Genomic DNA, 21191 nt, shown 5'->3' with positions numbered 1-21191 from the left:
CAAAGTAATAAGTAACCACAAATCACTGGTGGAAAGTAGGCTAAGTAGATTTAGTCATGTACAGTACTTAGTACAACATTGAAGTACTTGCACTTGAGTATTTTTGTTTTATGCTACTTTATACCTTTACTCCACTACATTTTGGAGGAAAATGCTGCTTACACATTAAATGGTACTTTATTTTGCTCATATTATCTACTTATACTTTCTTATAAGTAAGATTATGAATGCTACTTTCACTTAAGTAAAAGATCTGAATGCTTTTTCCAGCACTTGTACAGATGTCAAATAAATGCAGTGTGGTAAAAAGTACCCTAAATACCCTAAATAGTACCGTATAAGTATAAAGTATAAGTATAAAGTAGCATAAAATGGAAATACTCAAGTAAAGTACAAATATCATACTCGTACTTAACCTAGTACTTGAGCAAATGTAACCTTGAACTTTACTTACATACTTAAGCCATTGGAGAGTGGACGCCTTACTGGAGTTAGACCAGAAGTACTGGGTACTGTGCATGGGGCAGGAAACCATTAAAACATGCGTTTCAGCACCATATTTTCGAGGCGTTAAATGAGCACCGGTTGGACAAACTTGTTTATTCGTAACTGGTGAACAGCATAGCTATCCACTCGTACTTAATGCGTTGATAAATATCTAGTCGTTACATTCACTGTAAAGTAACGTTACAGCCACAGCACTTCACTGGCTAAACCAAAGACGCCTCCTGACTTCAACGTAAAGTGGTTAGAGACATCTTTAACGGCTAAATGAAAGTGGAGTTAAACAACACCAAACCATCTCCCTCCTTGGTGTAAACAGTGAGTGTACATGCTAGCTTATCCCCATAACTCTGCCCTTTCTAACAGAGGAAACGGTTGAGGCGGATGTCACCTTTGACGGTTAACAACAGGATGTACCAGTCCAGTCCGAGGAGGGAAGTAAAGCAGGCTAGTATAAGCTGAGGCTGAAGCTGAGAAATACTCGGGTCTTTCCGTGAATCCGATAAGACACGAAGTTCAAGTCCGTCCCACAAGTGTACCATAACTGTACTGAAGCTCCGCCATTGGTTCCAACCGTCCATCCGCCGGGGAAGGGAGGCGGGGGCGAGCTGTTGAATGACGGCCGTTGCTCTGTTGACACTTAGGAACCGAGACAGCCCCTGGGACCCGCACGGGCCTACCAATTCCACATTTACACCGTGTAAAGATATCACATGATAGAGGACGAGCGTCTAAGCATTTCTATTATCACCGGGGGATGTCGCGGACAGTGTGCGGGCTGCGTGACAGGAAGACACGGTATCGAGGCTGAGGGGACGTCTTCACAGGTTGATGATCCATATTTGGCACCGAGTAGGGAGCCAGCATAAGTAAATACATGGTTTTAGTCTCTATAGGGTGTTTCTAGTCACACAAGCTTACATTTAAAGGAGAAATAGGCGGCGCTTGCTATTTCCTGGAAAAACACAGACCTCCGACTAGAATGACATATTTAACGTTTGCAGGTTGGTGTTCATTCGCTGAAGTTGACGCTCAGACTACAAACGGCGTGTAGGAGGCTTGCCTGTCAGTAAGGCACTGTCTGTCTGGCACATTTTTACAGATAGCCAATCAAATCTGTTATTCAAATTGGTCCTCTTATGTCAGTGACCTATATCTCATGCATGTGCGCCAAGAGTGTACAGTAACATCTCCACCAGACCAGGCAGCATGGGGATCAACGGGTTAGACAATCAAGCGCAGCCGTCCAGCGGAGTGTCCCGGACGGAGCAGCCGGCTGCAGATCCCCAGGTGGAGCAAAGAGATGGTCCCCAAGAAACAGACAGGAGCAAGGAGGATCAGGCGGCTGGCAGCGAGTGTAAAATCGTGCAGGAGGACAGCACCGTGCAGCTGATCGAGGCCGGGTGCAAGCCGCCCCTCTCCCCGGCTTCTGAAGCCGAGGCGGGGCTCCAGGTGGAGAGGCACGGCCACGGAGACGGATTCGTCCCACCCGAAGGAGGTTACGGCTGGCTGGTGGTTTTTGCGTCCACCTGGTGCAATGGGTCGATCTTCGGGATCCAGAACTCTTTCGGCATCCTGCATATGATGCTGGTGAAGGAGCATGCAAACCCGGACGACAAGACGTCCCAGTTCAAAGTGGGTGAGTACCAGACTGCTGAGGTGAAACTGACAATGTGAGGGAAGAATGCATCAACTGGTGGACAGAGGCACATTTGTCCTGGATGCATTGTTGTTTACAATCACTGACTTGAAACATTTAAAGGTGGGCATTTGACCTCCATGTTAACATGGATTTAACTTACCAACATGTACTGGCTATGCATTCATTAACACCACTGTCATTCTAACTCCATTAGCTGGCTGCTGCAAATCCATTTCAGTTTGTCACAATTGGCCCATTGATGAAGTCTTTCCCCCTGAAGGCTGAAAGTTATAGAAATGTACCACAGACATTTGAATAGTCTGTGAACCTGTGAGCATAGTGTACAAAAAGTGTGACCCAGCAAACCTTCCAAAGTGAGACTTGTAAAAGGTTTTGTCTCAGACTTTTTACACCCCCTAAATGTGAATCAGAATGTGAAGTATCCCATATTTGTTATTGCATTGCTTTTTTCGGGTTTTCCCTTTCACTGGACTGTTTGCAGTGAAAAGATACCGGAAAGACTGAGAGAAAGGGATGACGTGACAAAAATCCTATGTTAGATTTAAACATGTGACATTACTCCCACATATAGTATATAGAAAACTAAAAGACCTTGTGATGATTTAATTCCAGGAATTGTAATTCACAATAAAGCTGCTGTTGACCACTTGTTATGGCATACATGACCAGACAAAGATCAGTGTTCACCCCTCTGTCCCCTTGCATGCTTCAATTTAAACCATTCTGTTAAGGATTGAGGTTTGGTCCCTTGATAGTTTTTCACATTCTTGGCCTCTAGCTTTGAGGCTGTTAATCACATGAACAACGACTTGACTAAATTAGTAATTATGTCAGTTGTTTTTTAGGGATGGACTTTCTGTTCAAGCAAACTGCTTGTTTTAAACTGGTGAGTGACATGGTCTGCTCAGATTTGTGTGAAAAGAAATGTTTTTTGAGGAGTAGGGGAGTGGCATGTAACAGGAGTGGGTATTTTCCTTAACTTCCTGTCTAGTTCCACAATCACCAGCAAAGGTTAAGGTCAGGATGTGGGAAGGGATTATGGTTCTAAGACTGTTCCCTGGAACACATTCAGTGCTTTCTCATCAGCATGAAAAACAGACAGCAAACGGCAAAATCAAAGGCTCAGACATTATCCGTCTCATTTGAGTTGTTTGTGTAAGCACAGGTTAATATCTTTAATGGCATCTTGCACCCTGTTATCTTTCATTTATGTGAAGGAAATTGCTGTGTCTGGAGGTGCAGCGCGACTAGGCATCACATTACTTTCAGGTTTTGTGTGATAGAGAGCCTGAGAACGTGTTGGGCCTGAAAACAGATACAGTATGACTGGTAGAAAGAGTAATCTGAGACCAGATATATTTCTTATATCTTGCATTCAACAGATGGTAGTTACTATAGAGGTATTTCTATTCAGTTTTCCCGTTTTTCCCCCCACTTGTTAAGGATTTCATCTCCAGCCGTTCCTTGGATTTGATTCTTGGTTGTTCTCATATGTGAAAGGATTAAGCTCGTAGGCTGAGTCCCGACCTTTTTCCCCTCAGCAACAGAAGAAAACAGAGGGAAACAACTTAACTACAATACTCACAGTTGTGAAGGCTCCTTTTGAACAAGTATCCAGTCTGAGAGGGAACGGTCACTAAAAGCTAAATTCAAAGGTGTAGATTATCTTAAAACAACATGTCAAAGTACTTCACAAGCAGTAAACTACAGGACCATAAGGAGAGGAGGTGACAAGAAAAGATTGGGATGTGATTAAATCTTACTAAGAGATTACCATTAGGTCTTATACTGAGCTCGATTATACTGGGTATTTATTAAGCCTTGAGGGGTAAACAAGAGATTTTCAAAATAACGTATCAAGGTAGGGGATCAGAACATGCTTTATAAAGTAAAAGAAGGTAATGAAGGAGAGGTGAGCAGGTTATGAGTTGCAGATGGTGTTGTTTTGCACAAAGATTACAGCATGGCACAGTCAGAGGTTTCATTCCTGTTGTAGCCACAGCGGTACAAAACTGCCGGTATGTCAAGGTGTGTGCGGAGTGCAAATATCCAACATTCTTTTGAAATTAAAAACAAAAACTGTGGTGCTTTTATAACCAGTGGGGAGCAAGCCCCCTTGTGAGGTGGTGTGTGACTGAAGAGTTCAAGCTGCAGCGCTGTTCCTGCTGCAGCAGAATTTGCCAAACTGAGATTGTGTGTGAAGGAGTGGAAGAAAGGGACTGAGTGAGCGAGTGATTAATTTTTCATTGATTTCTGAAATAATTTCCATCTATACGCCACTGGTGTGAAACAGATCCGTAGGAAGACTGGTGAGACAAGAAACAGAGGCTCATTCAAGCACATTGTGTCCTGATTTGTTTTAGAGAATTTCTGTGCCTTTTTCAAAAGCATAAAGTAGATTGATACTGCAACACAGGCTCCATTAATAATGCTGCTCCATCAGTAAATGAGAGGCGTTTTTTTTCACTTAAACTCCAGTATAAAGTTGACAGACTATAAAGCTTACTGACAGCAGCGTTCAGGCATTAAGAGAGTTTTCCATTAAATGTTGAAAAGACACTGATAATGTATAAGTGACGTGAACATACCACAAACAGGTTCAGAGAGCCAGTCTTGCACATAGGAATTTAGGCTTTTAACAACATGAGTGGGAAAAGACACAAGCACCTCTGTGCCACACTAGATTATTATATAGAATAGCTCATACTGACCACAGGGATCTTTGAATAACAGTGGTAACATACAAGTAAAACTAAATCAGAAATTGGGATGTGTTCTAGAAATGTCGAGTTGTGTGTTTGATCATGCCACTGTCCTACTTGTGTAACCTTGTTCTGTGTTATTTGTCTTGGCATTCATTAGTATTAGGGTAAAATCCAAAAACTTTTAAATATTTGTTGGATTGGATTTTTTGGACAGATACAGTATTTAGCAGGTGTTTGTTAGCTAAAAACAACGAAGGGATTAGTATCTATAGTGGAACTATATTTTTGTCAGGGTGGAAAAGCCTGTAAAACAGCATTTAAAACATGGGAAACTTAAACTCAACTGAAATGCAGGTTAATAAAATCCATATAGAATTAGCACTCTAATGAAAAGACAACGTCCCATTCTAGCCATTCAAAGATGGAGGAAACTGTGGGATCCCCTAGGCCTTCAAATGAACAATGAAAACAGAATATTCGACCCAGCATTCAAACAGGTGTCTGTGCTGTCACAAGCAAACTTCTCCAATCATTAGCATACCGCTGTGTTCTGTGTAGTGCTGCGTTGTAGCTCTGCTGCCCCAGATTTCACCAGCATCTCCGGGGCAGCTGGAAATCCCAGGTTCAGGGCAGATCGGGGAGTACTGTGGCATTTTTGGCATTCCAAAGGGTAGGGGAATGGGTTCAGGTCGGATCAGAGTCTCTAAAGGCTCCACACACTCATAAGCAGGTACATACATATGATAAGGTGCAAGGATGGTTTGTTTTTGTTGAATGTATTTATTTTTAGACAGTTTTATAGCAAGTGCAAATGGAAATAGTGACGGAAAAAGAAAGCAAACTCAGCCTACTCGACACAAGGGAGTGGATAGGTGATAAGTGGCGTCATCCTTTTCACAACTAGAAACAAGCGTTTATGGGAAATATGGTATTAACTTTGAGAAACTTGAGCTCTGAGAGTCCCACCAGCATGAGCTAGAAGCTGCCAGTTGTAAGTTAGTATTGAAGTAGCACAGATTAGTGTATCAGGAGTCTGAGAGCCAGTTTAGGCAGAAAAATCAAGTCATGCTGCTGCACTGACATGTGACTCACTGTACTCTCTGCAAAACACGTCCATTTTATATCCATACATACCCCCTCATCTTGCATTATTAATAGTGTCAACACAAGCAGTTTGCGAATATTGGTAGCCTGAAGCATGATATGGCTAGTAAACATCAGAGGGAGTTGCTGATGAGAGTGAGTGGTACCAAGTAAACAACTCATGGAGCATACAGAGACCCCTGCTGTTAAAACACATTTGCGTGCTGAGGCTGACACTCATTTCACATCTATGACAGCTGGTCTCCCAAATGACTTGTCTTACACTCCGCAACCCTCCGCAAACTATGCAGCCTGACCTGATGTGCTGTATGGTAATTAGCCAGTTAGGTAACTGATGCTATATAAGGGCTCTATGAACACAATACCCTTCTCATTACACAGTAGTAGCTGATGCAGAACAGGTTTGTTAAAAGTATGAGGAACTGCCAACAAAGTTAAACAAACTACTTTTCTTATTAACTTGCTACTTGTACTAGGTATCTGCTCGCTACCTTCTGAATTAGCTTGTTTTGCTTTCATGTGTTTTTTCTCTACAGAATCTCTTGAAATGAAGATTCTGTCATTGCTGTGTGCTCATAAAGGGTATAACCGGTGTGTCTTGACAGTTAAGTGCATTGTTTGATAAGACCTGGTGAGGAATTAACTAAGATAAGCTAGAAAGCGTGAGGATCGGACCGAATCATTTGCATGCTTTTGCTCTGGTAAACATGTGGCCTTTAGGGAACGGGCTTCTGTACCACGTTTATACTCTTGTACCTCAGCCTTTCCATTAATGTCACAAAAATATGTATGGCTATTGTTACTTTAACTGTGAATCCCCAAGATCCTTTCAAACACAATGTGTTTCATTGTCTAGTTGATGGAAAATTATGTTATCGTCAGAAAGCGTTTGTGTTTTTGATTGCTTTGGCACACTGGATTTGAAATGAAACAGCGATTAGGAGGTTAAAATGTGGATACCTTGCAACTTTAAATGGTTGGTTCAGTCAAAATCCACAAAACTATACTGTCTTACTGCAGTGGCATCTATCTAAGCAGATAGTTTTGATTTTATTTGCCCAGGTTTGGAGATCTGTGTCTCAGATTTCTGCTGCCACCCATTACATTGGAGGTGAATAATGTTTTGTTTGTTTGTTTGTTTGTTTTGAAAAAGTCAGCAGCAAACACGGCTTTCCAGGAACAATGTCTTTGTTCTTCAGGATAATCCACAGAGCATGCTGTGAACAGTTTTCTTTGAAAGTACTGCTTCCTACTTTACTTTCTGTCCCCTACAACTGAGGGACTAAAGAAATGTAATTCCTACGTTGGTCATCTGATAGGAATGTTAACACCCTCAAATTAAAGCTGAAAGTTGATACTTTAACCTCATTGTTTCATTTCAAATCTACTGTTCTGGAGTACAGGACAAACACAACAAAATGTTGTCACTGTCCAGATACTTTGTTACTGTACTGTAGCTTCTGGTAAACTTTTTGTGAACTTTGGCTCCATATTGTAACCGCAGTGTTGAGGTAATTGCTTTGCCACAACTATGTAAATGCATGCATAAATGTCAGTATTGTTTGGAAATGAGTGAGAGGACCTGAATGACACAAATGACTCAATGTCAGTACACTCACAGAAATAGAAACATTGGTTTGCTTGGCATGCAGGATGTTTATTAAGACACTGAACTCATCTAAGACCAGTTTCAGCTATGCTCTCACAATCAGTCTCATATTCAGTTACTCTAGTGTATTTGGTTTTATTCTGTCATTAGACAACATATCATACAACATATCGTAATTTACATAGTTCACAAAACAAAGAACACGGATATCCACAAAACAAAGTTATCCTGTGTGTATGCACATTAAATGGAACTGTCTCCAACAACGTTTCCCTGCTGCAAGAAGTTTGTTCCTCTAATGTACAGATGGGTCCTATAGAGTCTCTCACACTCTCTCAGGTTGTCAGACTGCATCCATCACGTAAAGAGAGGAAAGCTTGTTAAGCCCTCTCATCACCACATCACCACACACACATCTTGCTTCAGTCTCCCTCGCTGTGCCCTTTTTCTTTTGTTTGGAAGTGTTCAGACCTGATCATCTATAATGAGTACACTCCACTCAGTCTATTCACAGACCTTTGCTTGTGCCAGGGCGGGGGGGTTGGCCAGAAAAGAGAGGAGAGAGTGGAGACATGTTTCTGTTGCTTTGTTAGCCTTTTGCACTTTCAAAACAGGGAGTGCAATTATTTCCTCTACAGTAGTTCAGTGTAGAAAGCCTGTGGATGCAGGCTTGGGTGAAGTAATAGCGTAATTTGTCAACAACCATCAATTTATTGTACTGCTGGTAATACTGGTATCCAATTTATCATATTGCCTCCAGTTATACAATTTTCTTCTGGATTAAATGATTGAGGGTGTGGCTAGTGAAAGGAGTTGGTTCTGGAAGATTAAGTCTTGAGCCTAGTGTAGTTGGCCTCACTAATGCTGTCTGTCCGCTTGTCTTTCTGTAGGTGAGAAAATTGGCAGTCTTAGTAAGTCTTAGTTTATAGTGGTAATCCTTGATTTTTGTTATTTTGCCTCCCTCCTTGCAGCAGTTATCGCTGTCAATTACACAGTGTTTCCAGCACTGTAACATTTGTCCTTGGATTTTCTATTAATACATTTTTTTGTCTGTTCAGCCGTGGTGGCTGCCACTGCTCATTATAACTACCCAGTTTTTCTGTTCTGGGAAACAGTACAATGCCCTATTCTACAAAGAAGCATCTAACATGATCTCATAACTGCAGTGAAGTAACATACCAAGTGCAGACCCATCTAGAGCCAAAAATGAGCAGTACTGGAGGAACATATGGCAAAAACTACAGATGGTAAGAGTAGTAAGAGCCTCATAGGACCAGACTGACCAACCTGATTGACTGTAAAACATTTCATGACTCTGTGGTCTTCCCAGGATGAACCGCTAAGAGAGTGTGCAAGATACAGCAAACACATAGCAGCAGCACAAGTCCAGATGGGAGACACCACAATGGGTGGTTGAGAATGACAGAGTTAAGATCCTGTGGTCCTTCCAGACAAATCAACTGCCCGTGTGGTAATGGAAAAGGAACTGGAAGTGGTGCTGGTGATAGGTGGAGCTGTCTTAACGATGATGGCAACATCAACAAGAAGGAAATGTGAGAAGCTGGAGAAATATCATTGAAGGCATAAGTGATCCCAATAGTAGAAGCACGCAAGGCTGAGGACATTAATTTCTGAGACTCAAGGCACTGCAACGCAAACTAAACCCGACCCAATTCTGTCAGGAGTTTTAGGCTGAGCACATTTTTTGGGTGATTAACTTTTAGGGCTATGTACATATGTCTTCAAATTTCAGGGCTATATGTTTTATTTCTGGCCATATGCTATGTGTCCTACACAGTCGAGGCTGCAGGCTATTCTTGTGCACCACGTACCATAATTTAAAGGATTTAACCACTGAATTGGGACGCCACTATAGTCATGGGGATCATTTAATGACTACCAGGGCCTTTCAGCTCAGGGCCAACATCAAGCCAAACTTAACCTTTCTATACGTATGCTGCTGTTCTGTCATCTACACAGTACAGTAGCCTTAACTGGAGAGTTTATTGGCCAAAGTCAGCTCTTTCCAGTTTGATGTATGCACAACCTATAGAGAGCAGTCTATTGCTGTGTTTGCATTATTTCCATACTGGAAAGCCATATGTATGGCCCTCAGGGCAAATGTGGTGCAAGAGCTAAACAGAATAAATGTGTGGTACAGCATAACCTACATTTTTGCTCAACATTTTTGCTTGATGATCAGTCCTGGAAGTGTTGAGGGTTCAGTGTATTTAAAGCTGCTATAATCAATAACAATTAATTGACTATGTGTTACGTGAAAGGGGACACTATGGAGCATTTAGCATCTTTCAGCTCATTGTTTTTATTCTCTCCCACAGCTCTCATCCGTCACAGCAGACGAGCTGTTTTCTTAGTGAAAAAGCTGCAAAACCCTACTGTATGCCGCCTGCCCAGCACCAAATGGCAGACAGGCAAAATTAGCGACTAACTGGGGAACAACGTGAGGCATTTAGTAGCTTAAGAGCCAGATCTTACCCATGGGACTTGATGGAGACCAAAACAAATTGCGATCTCTGAGATGTGTGTGGTAGAGGGTTTCAGGCGCCCCTAGACAGTCTGACAAGCACTGAAGTTTGAAGTACAGAGTCCCTTAGTAGAGTGGCTCGTAGCTCTCTAGATCAGTGGTGCAATATGGTGCAATTGTAATGCTAAGGTGCTTATGGGAAGCTAAAACCCAACTCCTTGGCTTGTTAAGTAAAGTGGGTTAATCTTTATCTCATGCCACTTTGCCATTGATTTCTCTCTCAATGGCAAATGTAATATAACATTTAACCTACTTCACTGTTGCCCCTATTGATATCTACTTCTGTATGTGCTATATGATTTGAGATGTGATGTGAAATGTGTCTTTTGAAACTTAGAACATTTTGTAGGGAAAGTTACAAAATGGTTGGAGTTCATGAAGTACATGTTAAATAGGAGAATTCCCTCTCTGTTGTTCCATTTGGAAAAATAAACTATAGGAAGGCTAGGGTGCAGTCCCACCCTTAAACTATACAAAGTTTGACTTTGTAGTGTACACTGTGTTCCAGCACATGCATACATGTATAGTACTGAATGTTTAGGTTAACCTTCACAACAAAGACTGTGTTTGTACAATGCTGTAGAGCTCATGTTGCACACTGAACTCAGAGTGTTTGTGTGTACGTGTGTGTAAGTAGGTAAATCAGTCCATGCACCTGTTTATCGGTTTCTCTGCTCTCATTCAGCCCAGACACCAGGGTAGACACAAAGCTACCTTTGCTCCCCAGGAGACTGGACCCAGACATGTGTTTGTTTTACACTTCAGGGTACGTGGTGTCTCTGTTGGATCATTCTGGCTCGTTATGTTTTAACACTGGATGGATATTACACCACAGGCCTGAACTATCCACTTTGATCCACCTTTTGATCTGCGTAATCGCCATAAGAAATCTTATAGAGTACGTCTGATGCAACATGCATGCAATACATGATGCAAGAACACAATAAAAAGTTACGTACATTTATATTAATAGAAAATCACATCCGACGGTGGATGTGTCACAGAGAGAGAGAAGTTTCCAAGAAAAACTATGGCTTTTCGTTTTTTTAAAGCTTCTCCAAATATGACATTTACATGACATCAAGGTATTCCTGATGTGTGAGTCATGAAATGCCCACAAGGCAATGTGAGTACAAGATTCAACACAAAGCGGATGTTTACCTGTGACTATAGCCTTCAATGAGATCACAGGTGGCATGTGTGAAAACCTCATGTCATGTAAGTGAGGCCAAACATGATGAGTTGCATACAAGTGCAGGGATTCATGCATACGCGCCTTGTTGTTGTTCGGTGATGCCCTTTTAATTTTCATACATGACTTCCATATGCAAAAAAAAAAAGGTCAAGGATATCTTGTAAAATTATAAAGGAAGCACATGATTTGATTTGCTGTTTTCTCATCTTTCTCCTATAACAATTTTTATTTCCTATTCTCAGTTTCAAGTGGGGCATTATATGCACTACAGTTGTTTGACTATGTAACTAAGTAATAAGAAAGCTGCCTTAAGGCAAATTCTCCAGCTTCATATGACGTGGGTTTAAAGAACTGTAGAGACTGTTGAAAGATTATGCATGACAGAATGAGTCTGTTTATAGTTTCCATGCTGGAAAGGGAATCCATTTATCCCCATTGTATTTCACTGTGAGTTGTATTGCACAGTATTGCATCCTGTATAGCTATTATATTTTAATTTACAGCACATAGTCCATTTCATGTTACATGGACTTTCTTTTATTTGCTTTAGGTGCTAGCTACAACATACATGGTTTCCACATGTTTCTGACAATGAATTCTCTCTCCTCTCCTCTTCCTTCCCAGCCTGGGTCGGGGCCCTGGCGATGGGCATGATCTTCTTCTGTTCACCTGTGGTCAGCATGTTCACAGACCGCTTTGGCTGTAGGAAGACAGCTGTCAGCGGTGCAGCACTGGCTTTTATAGGGCTGCTCAGTACATCCTTTGCAAAGTAAGCTACTGTACATTTATTAAAGACACCACTGGTTTGTGCCTCTGATGTATTACCATTACATTTTAGTCACCAAAAAGTCTGAAAAATAAATACTCGGTGATGTTTGAAAAACCCAGAAATTCATTTGACAACACTTACTGGTGTCCTGAATGAATCTTCACATTCTTCAAGGTCTCCTTTAATCATCTGGATGATAATTGTCCGCTGCACTCCACTAAAGATTTTTAACCTGTTTCTCAAGTTGAAACTGTATTTCCTAATCCAGGAGCCAGAAATTACGTGGCCTTGCTGTTTTGTACAACGCAAATAACAAAAATATGAACCCATTATTTTGTATGAAAATATACAATAATAGAAAATAGAAAGTAACAGCAATATAGACAAATATAGATCAATGGCTCAGTAGCTCAGCATCAAAGAATAACCAGATCATTACTTCCCTTTCTTTTTTTTCGTTTCTATTCCAGCTCCCTGAGCCTTCGCTATTTCACATATGGCATACTGTTCGGCTGTGGCTCCTCCTTCGCCTTCCAGCCCTCATTGGTCATCCTCGGCCACTACTTCCGCCAGCGCCTGGGCCTGGCCAACGGTGTGGTGACGGCCGGTGCCAGCCTCTTCTCCATGGGCCTCCCGGTTTTCCTCAAAAAGGTGGTGGAACCGCTGGGCCTCAGCAGGACCTTCCAGATCCTCAGCCTCTTCATGCTGGTCCAGGCCCTGCTGGCACTGATGTTCAAACCTTTACTGCCTGCTGGAGGAGGCATGGGACCACCAGGCATGGGTCCTGGTCCTGCTAACCCCCAAACCCAGCCAGGGGCCACTGCTCAGGAGGGGAGCAGGTGGAGCAGGGTCATGGGTGGAGTCAGGAAGTACTTCAACCTGCGTGTGTTTCACATCGTAACATACCGGATGTGGGCGTTTGGAGTAGCCACAGCTGTACTGGGCTACTTTGTGCCGTATGTCCATCTGGTAAGAACAATAATGGGCATGCGTGTAGTTAAAGTGCACGTTGTGTCCTGCTACACAATACAAGATCCACAGACTTTTTAAGATGACGCAGATTAGCTTTCCTGCTAAAGCTTAGCTTATCTAACTTACGAACATAAACACACATTTTGTCCTGCACCTTAGCTTGTTGAACAAGCGAGCAAACAAACATTCACTCGGGAAAGGTTCACTGCTAAGGTCAGTTTGAAGGCTAGGTAGCTAATTAGCTGCTCAGGTGCACCATGGTTTGTAAGCTACTGTACAGCACAAGTTTGTTTACTTTGTGTCTGTTCCCCTGCAGGGACTTAGTCTGCCAGTGGATGTCAATCAAGCACAGACACGTCCCTCCAGTGGCTGAAAGGAAAAGGAGCATTTCTGACATTTCCCCAAAGACCTTTTTTCCTCCTTTCTTATGATAAAAAAAATGACAATATGTGTAAAATAGAACTGACATTATTTTTTACTGCAAAAAGGGATGACTTAAAGTGATTTTAATGATATCATAATGGAAGAAGTCAAATCATTCCCAAGTCAAAGCTCAGTAATTTGGCTTTCCATGATGATAGAGAATCCAAAAATCTGAGTATATTTGCAAAATCTGCACATGACCTGTGGCCGACTTTGGTGTGAGATAGTGAGATAGTGAAGGATGAGGATGAAGTGTAAAGCTGCAGCGTGGAGCTGTGAAGTTGATCTCCCTCTATCCAGATGTCGGATGTTCCAGCTCCGGCCTCCCTCTGTCAGGCCTGTTGTTTCAGGCCCAGGCCCAGATGTAAACACAGCCCCGGCCTTTGTATTGGCTTGACCACCTCAGGAAACCTCTCCTGTATGGCCCCTCTGTATCCCTAAACATGCCTATCCTATGGCCATTGATGAATGTAGAGCCCTTCAAAGAAGAGCAAATATTTCACAAGGACCAGCATTTTCCAGGAAAGACTTCAGAGGACAGTTTAATGTTTTGAATCTGATTTGGGGGGTCAGGGCTGAGGGGAGTGGGAGGGTCTGACCTATATGCGTTGGGTCTTCCTGTCTTGCTGTTCCAAAGGTCTGTGGATGAAGACATTTTTGTTGTTTTAAGCCCTTGGCTTTGGGGTTTTGGATGGATAATTCTTCCAGGCCACCAAATGCACACCCATTTGCTGTTCATTGACATCTTTGGCATGGAACACAAAAACATATGTTCACCAGCAGGTTGTGTGATATCTGTGTTAGCTCAATCATTATTGGTAGCTTCTGGGGACTTCCTTATGCAGCACAACACACATTTAACCATCAAACACACAGCCAAAGCTCACGCAGCACCGTGTCTGTTCTTCTTTCCGTGTCTCAGATCAACTTTGTGAAGGAGCAGTTCAAGGGCACCCAGAAGGAATGGGTGCTCCTGGTTTGCATAGGTGCTTCATCTGGGGTGGGACGCCTCGCTTTCGGCAAGATCGGAGACCTCATTTCTGGTCTTCAAAAGATCTACATGCAGGTGAGCATATCTGAAGGCAAAATATGTTCTGTCAGTCCACTGTTTCTTTAATGTTTGGCATGCTTCTGTGAAACCTCATGCCGTTAAAAGTGGTATGTGGGCCTCAAGCATCGAGTCGAGACTGAAAGTGGTATTAGCTAGATCTCTAATACGGCCTGTTGTCTCACTTTTAGCCTCTTAGTAACATGATTTAATTTATTTATTTGTACCATTTCAGTAAAAGTCAACAGTAAATGTTGTCTTTGTTTTCTAATATCTAATTTCTAACTATTTCTATTTGTAAGCACTACAGTATACATTCCTATATAATTACAGTCTCATAATAGCTTGTTATGTAACAATGTGTTAATAGGGTAAACGTTTCAAATTAAAAGTCAGCACATCAACTTTGAACCTGAAATAGAAGACTTGGGGTTAACTATTAACGGTTGTGTTTTAAGGCTGTTTCTTCAGACGCTGTGTACTCTTTTATATGCAATTTCCCTTTGTTCCACTCACCCCTCTGGCACACATATTATCACACTGAACCAAGTCTTTTTAAATATTATTCTGTTAAAAAAGTTATGTAGTGTCACGAGGTTCAACATTACATATTTTTATTTGCAATCTGAGTGATTCAGTGTCTTCAGTGGCTTATTAGGCTGCAGATAAACGTGACTTAGAGGCTAATTTGCACTCACTTACAGTACCAGAATAAAAACCTTTGTATTGCTATAAGAATTACTCGCCTGGATATTAGCAGGGATGATTCAGTCCTGAGAAAATGGAACAGGGAAAGGCACATCGGTTCAGAGCAGTACGAGAGGTGAATACAAACAGGATTTGTCATTTCTTGCTGTTGTATATGCACTGTACTTTCTGCTGAATGCAAACACACAGATAATCCATTGGCTGTGTAGGCCAGAAACCACCACACTCAATCTGCATGTTGTTGGTGTTCAGCAGAGGGATTCTGAGTCATAGACAGATGGATTGAAATTTAAAAACCTTGAAATTGCCTGACTGAAAATGTGCAAGTCTGTGTGATATTAAAACACAAAAATATGTTTCTAATGCTCCTTTGGCACCTTTGGACATTTAGATTGTGCAGAGATAATGTTTTCCATTGAAAAAGATAATGTGTTTACGCCATGCTGCTCAGTAATTTCTCTCCTGCTGTCATAATAAAAAACGCACTGGCTGTGAGTCTTCTATAGATGGAAAGGCTTGCTTCTTTCTTTTATCCACAGTTGAACAAACTGTATTTTTAAGAGTTGCTTTCATGTACAATGTGGAAATTGTGAAAGGTTTTAAGGTAACACCTTTTAGCTTGTTGTTTGGGCACAGAACCCTCCTTCACAGTTCACAGTATTAAACTCATGAACTGTGAGCTCAGTGTACTACAACAGTATTAGCTGACTGTTTAGATTTGTACAAACAGCCAGACTTCAGCAACAAATGCACAAAGCACAGACCTAAATGTCTTGCTCAGCCTATAGAACAGATGATGTGACTGAGATGTATAAACATCCTCATATCCTCAGCTTTATATTCCCTTAGCTTAGTTATAATCTCCACTTTACTTTTAATACATGAACCAAACTGGTGGTAGTATCAGCCTCCTGCCAACTCAAGCTAACTTGCTCCTTAACCAGGCTCCTGGAATGCTTTTGATAAAACTGTTAATAATTTATGGGCAAATGGCAAATACCAGCACTGTTGATATTTGTAATATTAAAGTCCACTTAATGGCAGAGAAAATATTTTTCAGCTAGCTGTTCACAGGCAAATCAGTACGTCTTTGTCATGTTTTTCCCAACCTAAATATGTGCATATGTAGAAGTCCTAACAGTAGCTGGAGGGTGTCCTCTGTTGCACAAGTAACAGAATGTTCACAGTGAAGACAAAAGGCCTGGAGGCTCATTCTCCGTGTTCACCACAGGACAGCAAGCATAGAAAATAGGCCAACTAAAAGCAGGCTGTATATTCTCCCCTCACTTACTGCCATCAGTGCCAATGTTAGTACTAAAGAAATCAAACACTGGAAACAAGCAAACACCTACTGCAGCTATGACCCATGAAAAAGGCTTTTGATAATGGAAATAATAAAGACTTGAAGCTTGTTAATGTGTTAATCTGTTTCAGGTGGTGTCCTTCATGGCTCTGGGCCTGATGTCCATGATGATCCCTCAGTGCTCGGTGTTCGAGGGGCTAGTGGTCGTGTGCGTGTTTCTGGGGCTGTGTGACGGCTGCTTCCTCACCATGATGGCTCCCATAGCGTTCGAGCTGGTCGGGCCCATGCAGGCCTCGCAAGCCATAGGCTACCTTCTAGGCCTCATGGCTCTTCCCATGACAGCAGGTCCACCCATTGCTGGTGAGAAGCACACTCTTTTTTTGTCCTCTTTTTCACAACAAAGCACTGATTTATACCGTATAATCCAGAATGAGACTTCAGGATGTTGGCAGCAACAGCGCACTACAAGCTGATTGATATTAGCAGAGTTAGGAACAAAGAAAGAAATGCAGGCAGTAAAGGGAGAGTAAGACAAGTGCCCGGCAGGATAGATTGTGTAGCTGATTGTAATTAGAGAGGTTTGGGCTCATGGCCAACTGCAGGCTGTCTCTAGGGATATGTCTTCAGGAAAAAAAGCACATGCAGGGTCAAATCTCAGTACAACTCCATTTATGTCTCCTCTGCCTCCTCCGTCTCTCCTCCGCCATTCTTCTCTCCAGCTCTCTCCCTAATAACAGGAGTGTATAGAAGAGCACTGATGGCCGCAAACCATTAAATTGATGACTCAGGCATCTTCGTGCTCTCTCTTGACGACCTCTCTCAGATCTCCCACATACCTGGACTGCTTTTACTACAAAACACTATCTTCCTTCTTCCTTTCGGGCCGTGGGAAATTTCTGTGGGCATTTTTCTCTATTTTCTGACATTGTCTAGATGATTAATTGATGAAATAATCAACAAATTAATTGATCATGAAAATAATGGTTACTTTGGGCTCTATAGTATACATTTTTTCTTTTGTGTTCTTAATCTGATTTTAGCAATAATTTGTGGATGAAATGTTGCAAAAAATATACCTCACAATTTGTGAAATACTGACAATATTCTAGTTTCACTGTTTGTTAATGTTTGGGAATGTGTGATGCAGTTAGGTTGCAGAAACATTTAGCCTGTAAGGAGTTTTGTTTACCTTGTGCTCCCTCTTGTTGTTCCCTACAGTTCCTTCCTGCTCATTTTATGTCTAAGGTGACTATCTTTGTCAGTGACTACCATCCGGTGCATGTGGGATGCCGCTTTAAGAGACTAACCAGCCAAATGATTGCACTATTTGTGTAAAGTACAGTATAGTGGCATATGGTTTCAATTTTCCTTTTGACTAACCACAGATGCAGACGTTATCTCCTGTAGTTAAACAAAACATGCAATTGACATGATGCCAACTATCAAAATCTGTATTATATGTATAAAATACTACACAGGGAAATTAGATATTCTATTGATTACATTTTATTCAGTATAAACAGCCATACATTTACTCTACATCCAAAACAAAGGTAGCTTGGCTCCTCAAAGTCTGAATGAGATTATCACTGTACAACACGTGTTGTTCTGTACAGTCTGTACAGTTCATGAGCAAGAAAGCATATGTTACAGGCAGCAATGCAAGTGCACACCCCTCCCACTGCTCCTGTGTCACAAGCTCGGCGGTGGATTACATACAGTACAGAGTGTTAAACTTGTTGACCTTGCTTTGTAACTGTAGGTACAGTGTGTTTCCCTCAGCTCACATGCAGACAAATGTTGGATTTGGATATACATACTATAGACAGGGGGAGGTTTTAGTGCTGTATTGTATCACAATAGTGCAATCACCTTATTGACACTGTTGACAATCCTTATTGACTTACAAAGTTGAGGGCAGGGTGCCAGGTGTTGAGTACAGACCTGAATCATTTCAGTGACATAAAGATGAAAATGCATTAGTATCAAATTGAAATATATTACAGAATTATTGTGACCATATCTTGTGTTGCTACTTGTGTTAGTAGGTTAAGACCCTTTTAAGCAGGCTATGGTGCATTAATGAGCGAAAATAATAGCCAGTCAAATCGAAGGAAACATTGTCACGGTGTACTGACAGTACACTTCGACATAACTGCAGCAAAGTGAGTTAAGCCACAAGAGGTCAGCAAAAACAAGATTTTCAGCTGCTGTTACTTTTAGAGGAATAAGTCAACATTTTTGGGAAATATGATTATTTGCTTTTCCTTCCAGAGTTAGATGAGAAAATTGATACCACGTTTATGCGTTAAGTACGAAGCTGGAACCAGAGTATTATTAGCTTAGCTTAGTATTAAAGCCTGGAAGCATGGGAAACAGCTTGCCTGGCTCTCTACTAACTTCAAAAATATGCCTTCTAGCACCTCTAGAGCAAACTAATTAAGATATTGCATCTCATTTGTTAAAAACGTACACAAACAGTAAGAAACGACAATACGTGGTATTACGCAAGGAGGACAGAGCCGGGTTAGTTGTACCCCTTTCCATATTCCAGACTTTGCACTTTCCACTCCCTTTGCTCCCTTTCCCAGTGCTTGAACTGGGATGATAAGTCAAGTCAAGAATCTAACGTCCTCCACACATTCACTATCACTAGCCAATCAGCTGGCCAGGCCACCAGGAATTCTCCCAGTCCTCCCAATGGCCAGTCCGGGCCTGCCCTAACCCAATGAGCACCTTTCTCTTCAATATCTACCCTCCCTCTTTGATAGCTGAGCTGGCATTGAGGGCAATTAGGATTTTTTGTTAAATCGATGTGTTTCAGTGAGATTCATTGATTAAAGACTAACATGAACTGTGCGCCCCACCCCCCCTCCCACTGCCCAGGTCTCCTGCATGATTACTTTGGGAACTACACGGTGGCCTTCTCCCTGGCTGGGGTGCCTCCTATGGTGGGGGGCGTGGTGCTGTTCTTTGTGCCCCTGATACACCGCAGGCTCCAGCGAGGCCAGGCGGCGGCGTCACCAGAGGAGACGTCCACAACTGCCCACATGCTGCCCACCGCCCAACCAGAGGGGGAGCCCAAGAGCTGCTCCAATGGAGACATCCTGCCCGGCTATACTGACGTAGAGACACACATCTGAGTCGCTCCGTACAAAGGTGACATATATTTATACATATCAAGCATAGACCATGTATGAAGACGTATGTATGCATATTTCTTCTTCTTATATTTTACTTTCCAAATGCTTTTTTTTTCCTCCAGGGATTCAGCCCACCAGCACCTTTTCTCATCCTTAGATTGCCCCTTGGACTTCCTGTTGGCTGACCTTTAACCCTCTCACCTTCCGGGACTCCCATCAGCTGTCTGTTATTTTCATGTGGAGAGAAATCGAAAAGGGCGCTCTGGCTACAAGCCACAGAGAGGACGAAAGGAAGGCCCATCAGCGTGGGATGATGGAAACGCATGAGGAGGATAAGCACAACACAGTCTCAACTAGGCTTGTTTTATGAGTGGGGACTCTGTAGTAACACACACCTCCAAGAGGAAAGAAATTAAGAGATTTGAACCGACAGTGGTAATTTCTGATTTCACAGCATTTATTTCGCTACCTTAGCTTTATGAAGCTTTGCTTTGCTTTTAGATTTCAAATAAACACATTGTTAATACAAGAGGCATATAGAATAAGAATTAATGAAGGGATAAATTCACACTTTCTATATGTAGTACCTCTAATCTTTTAACACAATGCATTTTATTTATTTTGTGTAGCTGAAACACAACCTCATCTTGAGTGATTTGCAGGTTTGCTTTATTCTGTTCGACTGTTTTCTGCCGCGACAGCTACAAGAGAAACGCACTTATCTCTTGTAAATGTCAGAGGAGGCAACTGACAATCCCTCTGAGAGATCAGCCACCAGACACAATCACCTCAACTCAACCGCACACTGTACTCACACCCAGGGTCCAAACCTTCAGCAACATGACTTCAACTACCAGCATACCTGCATGGGAGACAGATGTGTGACTGTGGCAGTCGTTTATTCCAGCGATTCATATGCCACAAACCATAGAGTGTTAGATTTATTTTTCACAGTTTTCATATAGGTCAGTGACTTTGCAGCTTGTCGCAGGTCAACTTCTGCAGTCAAAGGTGTGAGTCGTGAGAGCTGTGCAGCATCTGCTGCCTGCATTAATGAAACTTAACACTGCAGTTGATACAAGGTCTTGTGTCTGTACAGCCTTCAAGTTGTTTGTTTTTTTCCAATCACCAAACTAAAAACTACAGTTTTTATTGGCCTTTTATAGTTTTAGTAGGGTGCTAGACAAATCCGCGTAAACTGTGTTTGTTACGGCTTTGACAAAAATACTTCACAATAGTTGTTTTTTGTAGTGTGCACACTGTATACTTGTTTGAGTGGAAAGAGTTGGAATCAGTCCTAATGGGAGAGTGACAGCTGTTGGTAGCATAGATTTCAGTCATCTTCTGTCATTTTATTCTGAGGTTTTCCTGTGTGAATGTGTTTGTGTGTGTGTTTATTTTTGATAGTAGAGGCAGTTATGTAATATTAAAACTACTATGTTACAATCTGTTGATGAGAGGGGACTACTGAGATTAAAGCTGCCAAATGGCTTGAGCCCT

The 21191-nt window shown here is 41.9% G+C and overlaps 1 protein-coding gene across 1 annotated transcript; it reads left to right on the top strand.

Annotated features, from left to right (window-relative positions):
* Positions 1-1713: 1713 nt before the first annotated feature.
* slc16a2 (solute carrier family 16 member 2) lies at positions 1714-19855 on the top strand. The gene is made up of 7 exons (XM_070913600.1): positions 1714-2143; positions 11950-12094; positions 12565-13063; positions 14412-14555; positions 16680-16908; positions 19435-19707; positions 19814-19855. The coding sequence occupies exons 1-6, from the start codon at positions 1714-1716 to the stop codon at positions 19689-19691; spliced, it is 1704 nt and encodes a 567-aa protein (XP_070769701.1). The 3' UTR covers positions 19692-19707; positions 19814-19855.
* Positions 19856-21191: the final 1336 nt, after the last annotated feature.

This window comes from Enoplosus armatus, chromosome 10 (genome assembly GCF_043641665.1).
Source record: "Enoplosus armatus isolate fEnoArm2 chromosome 10, fEnoArm2.hap1, whole genome shotgun sequence".
NCBI lineage: Eukaryota > Metazoa > Chordata > Actinopteri > Centrarchiformes > Enoplosidae > Enoplosus > Enoplosus armatus.
Note: the sequence above shows the minus strand (reverse complement) of the source record. Positions and strands in the feature narration are given on the sequence as shown.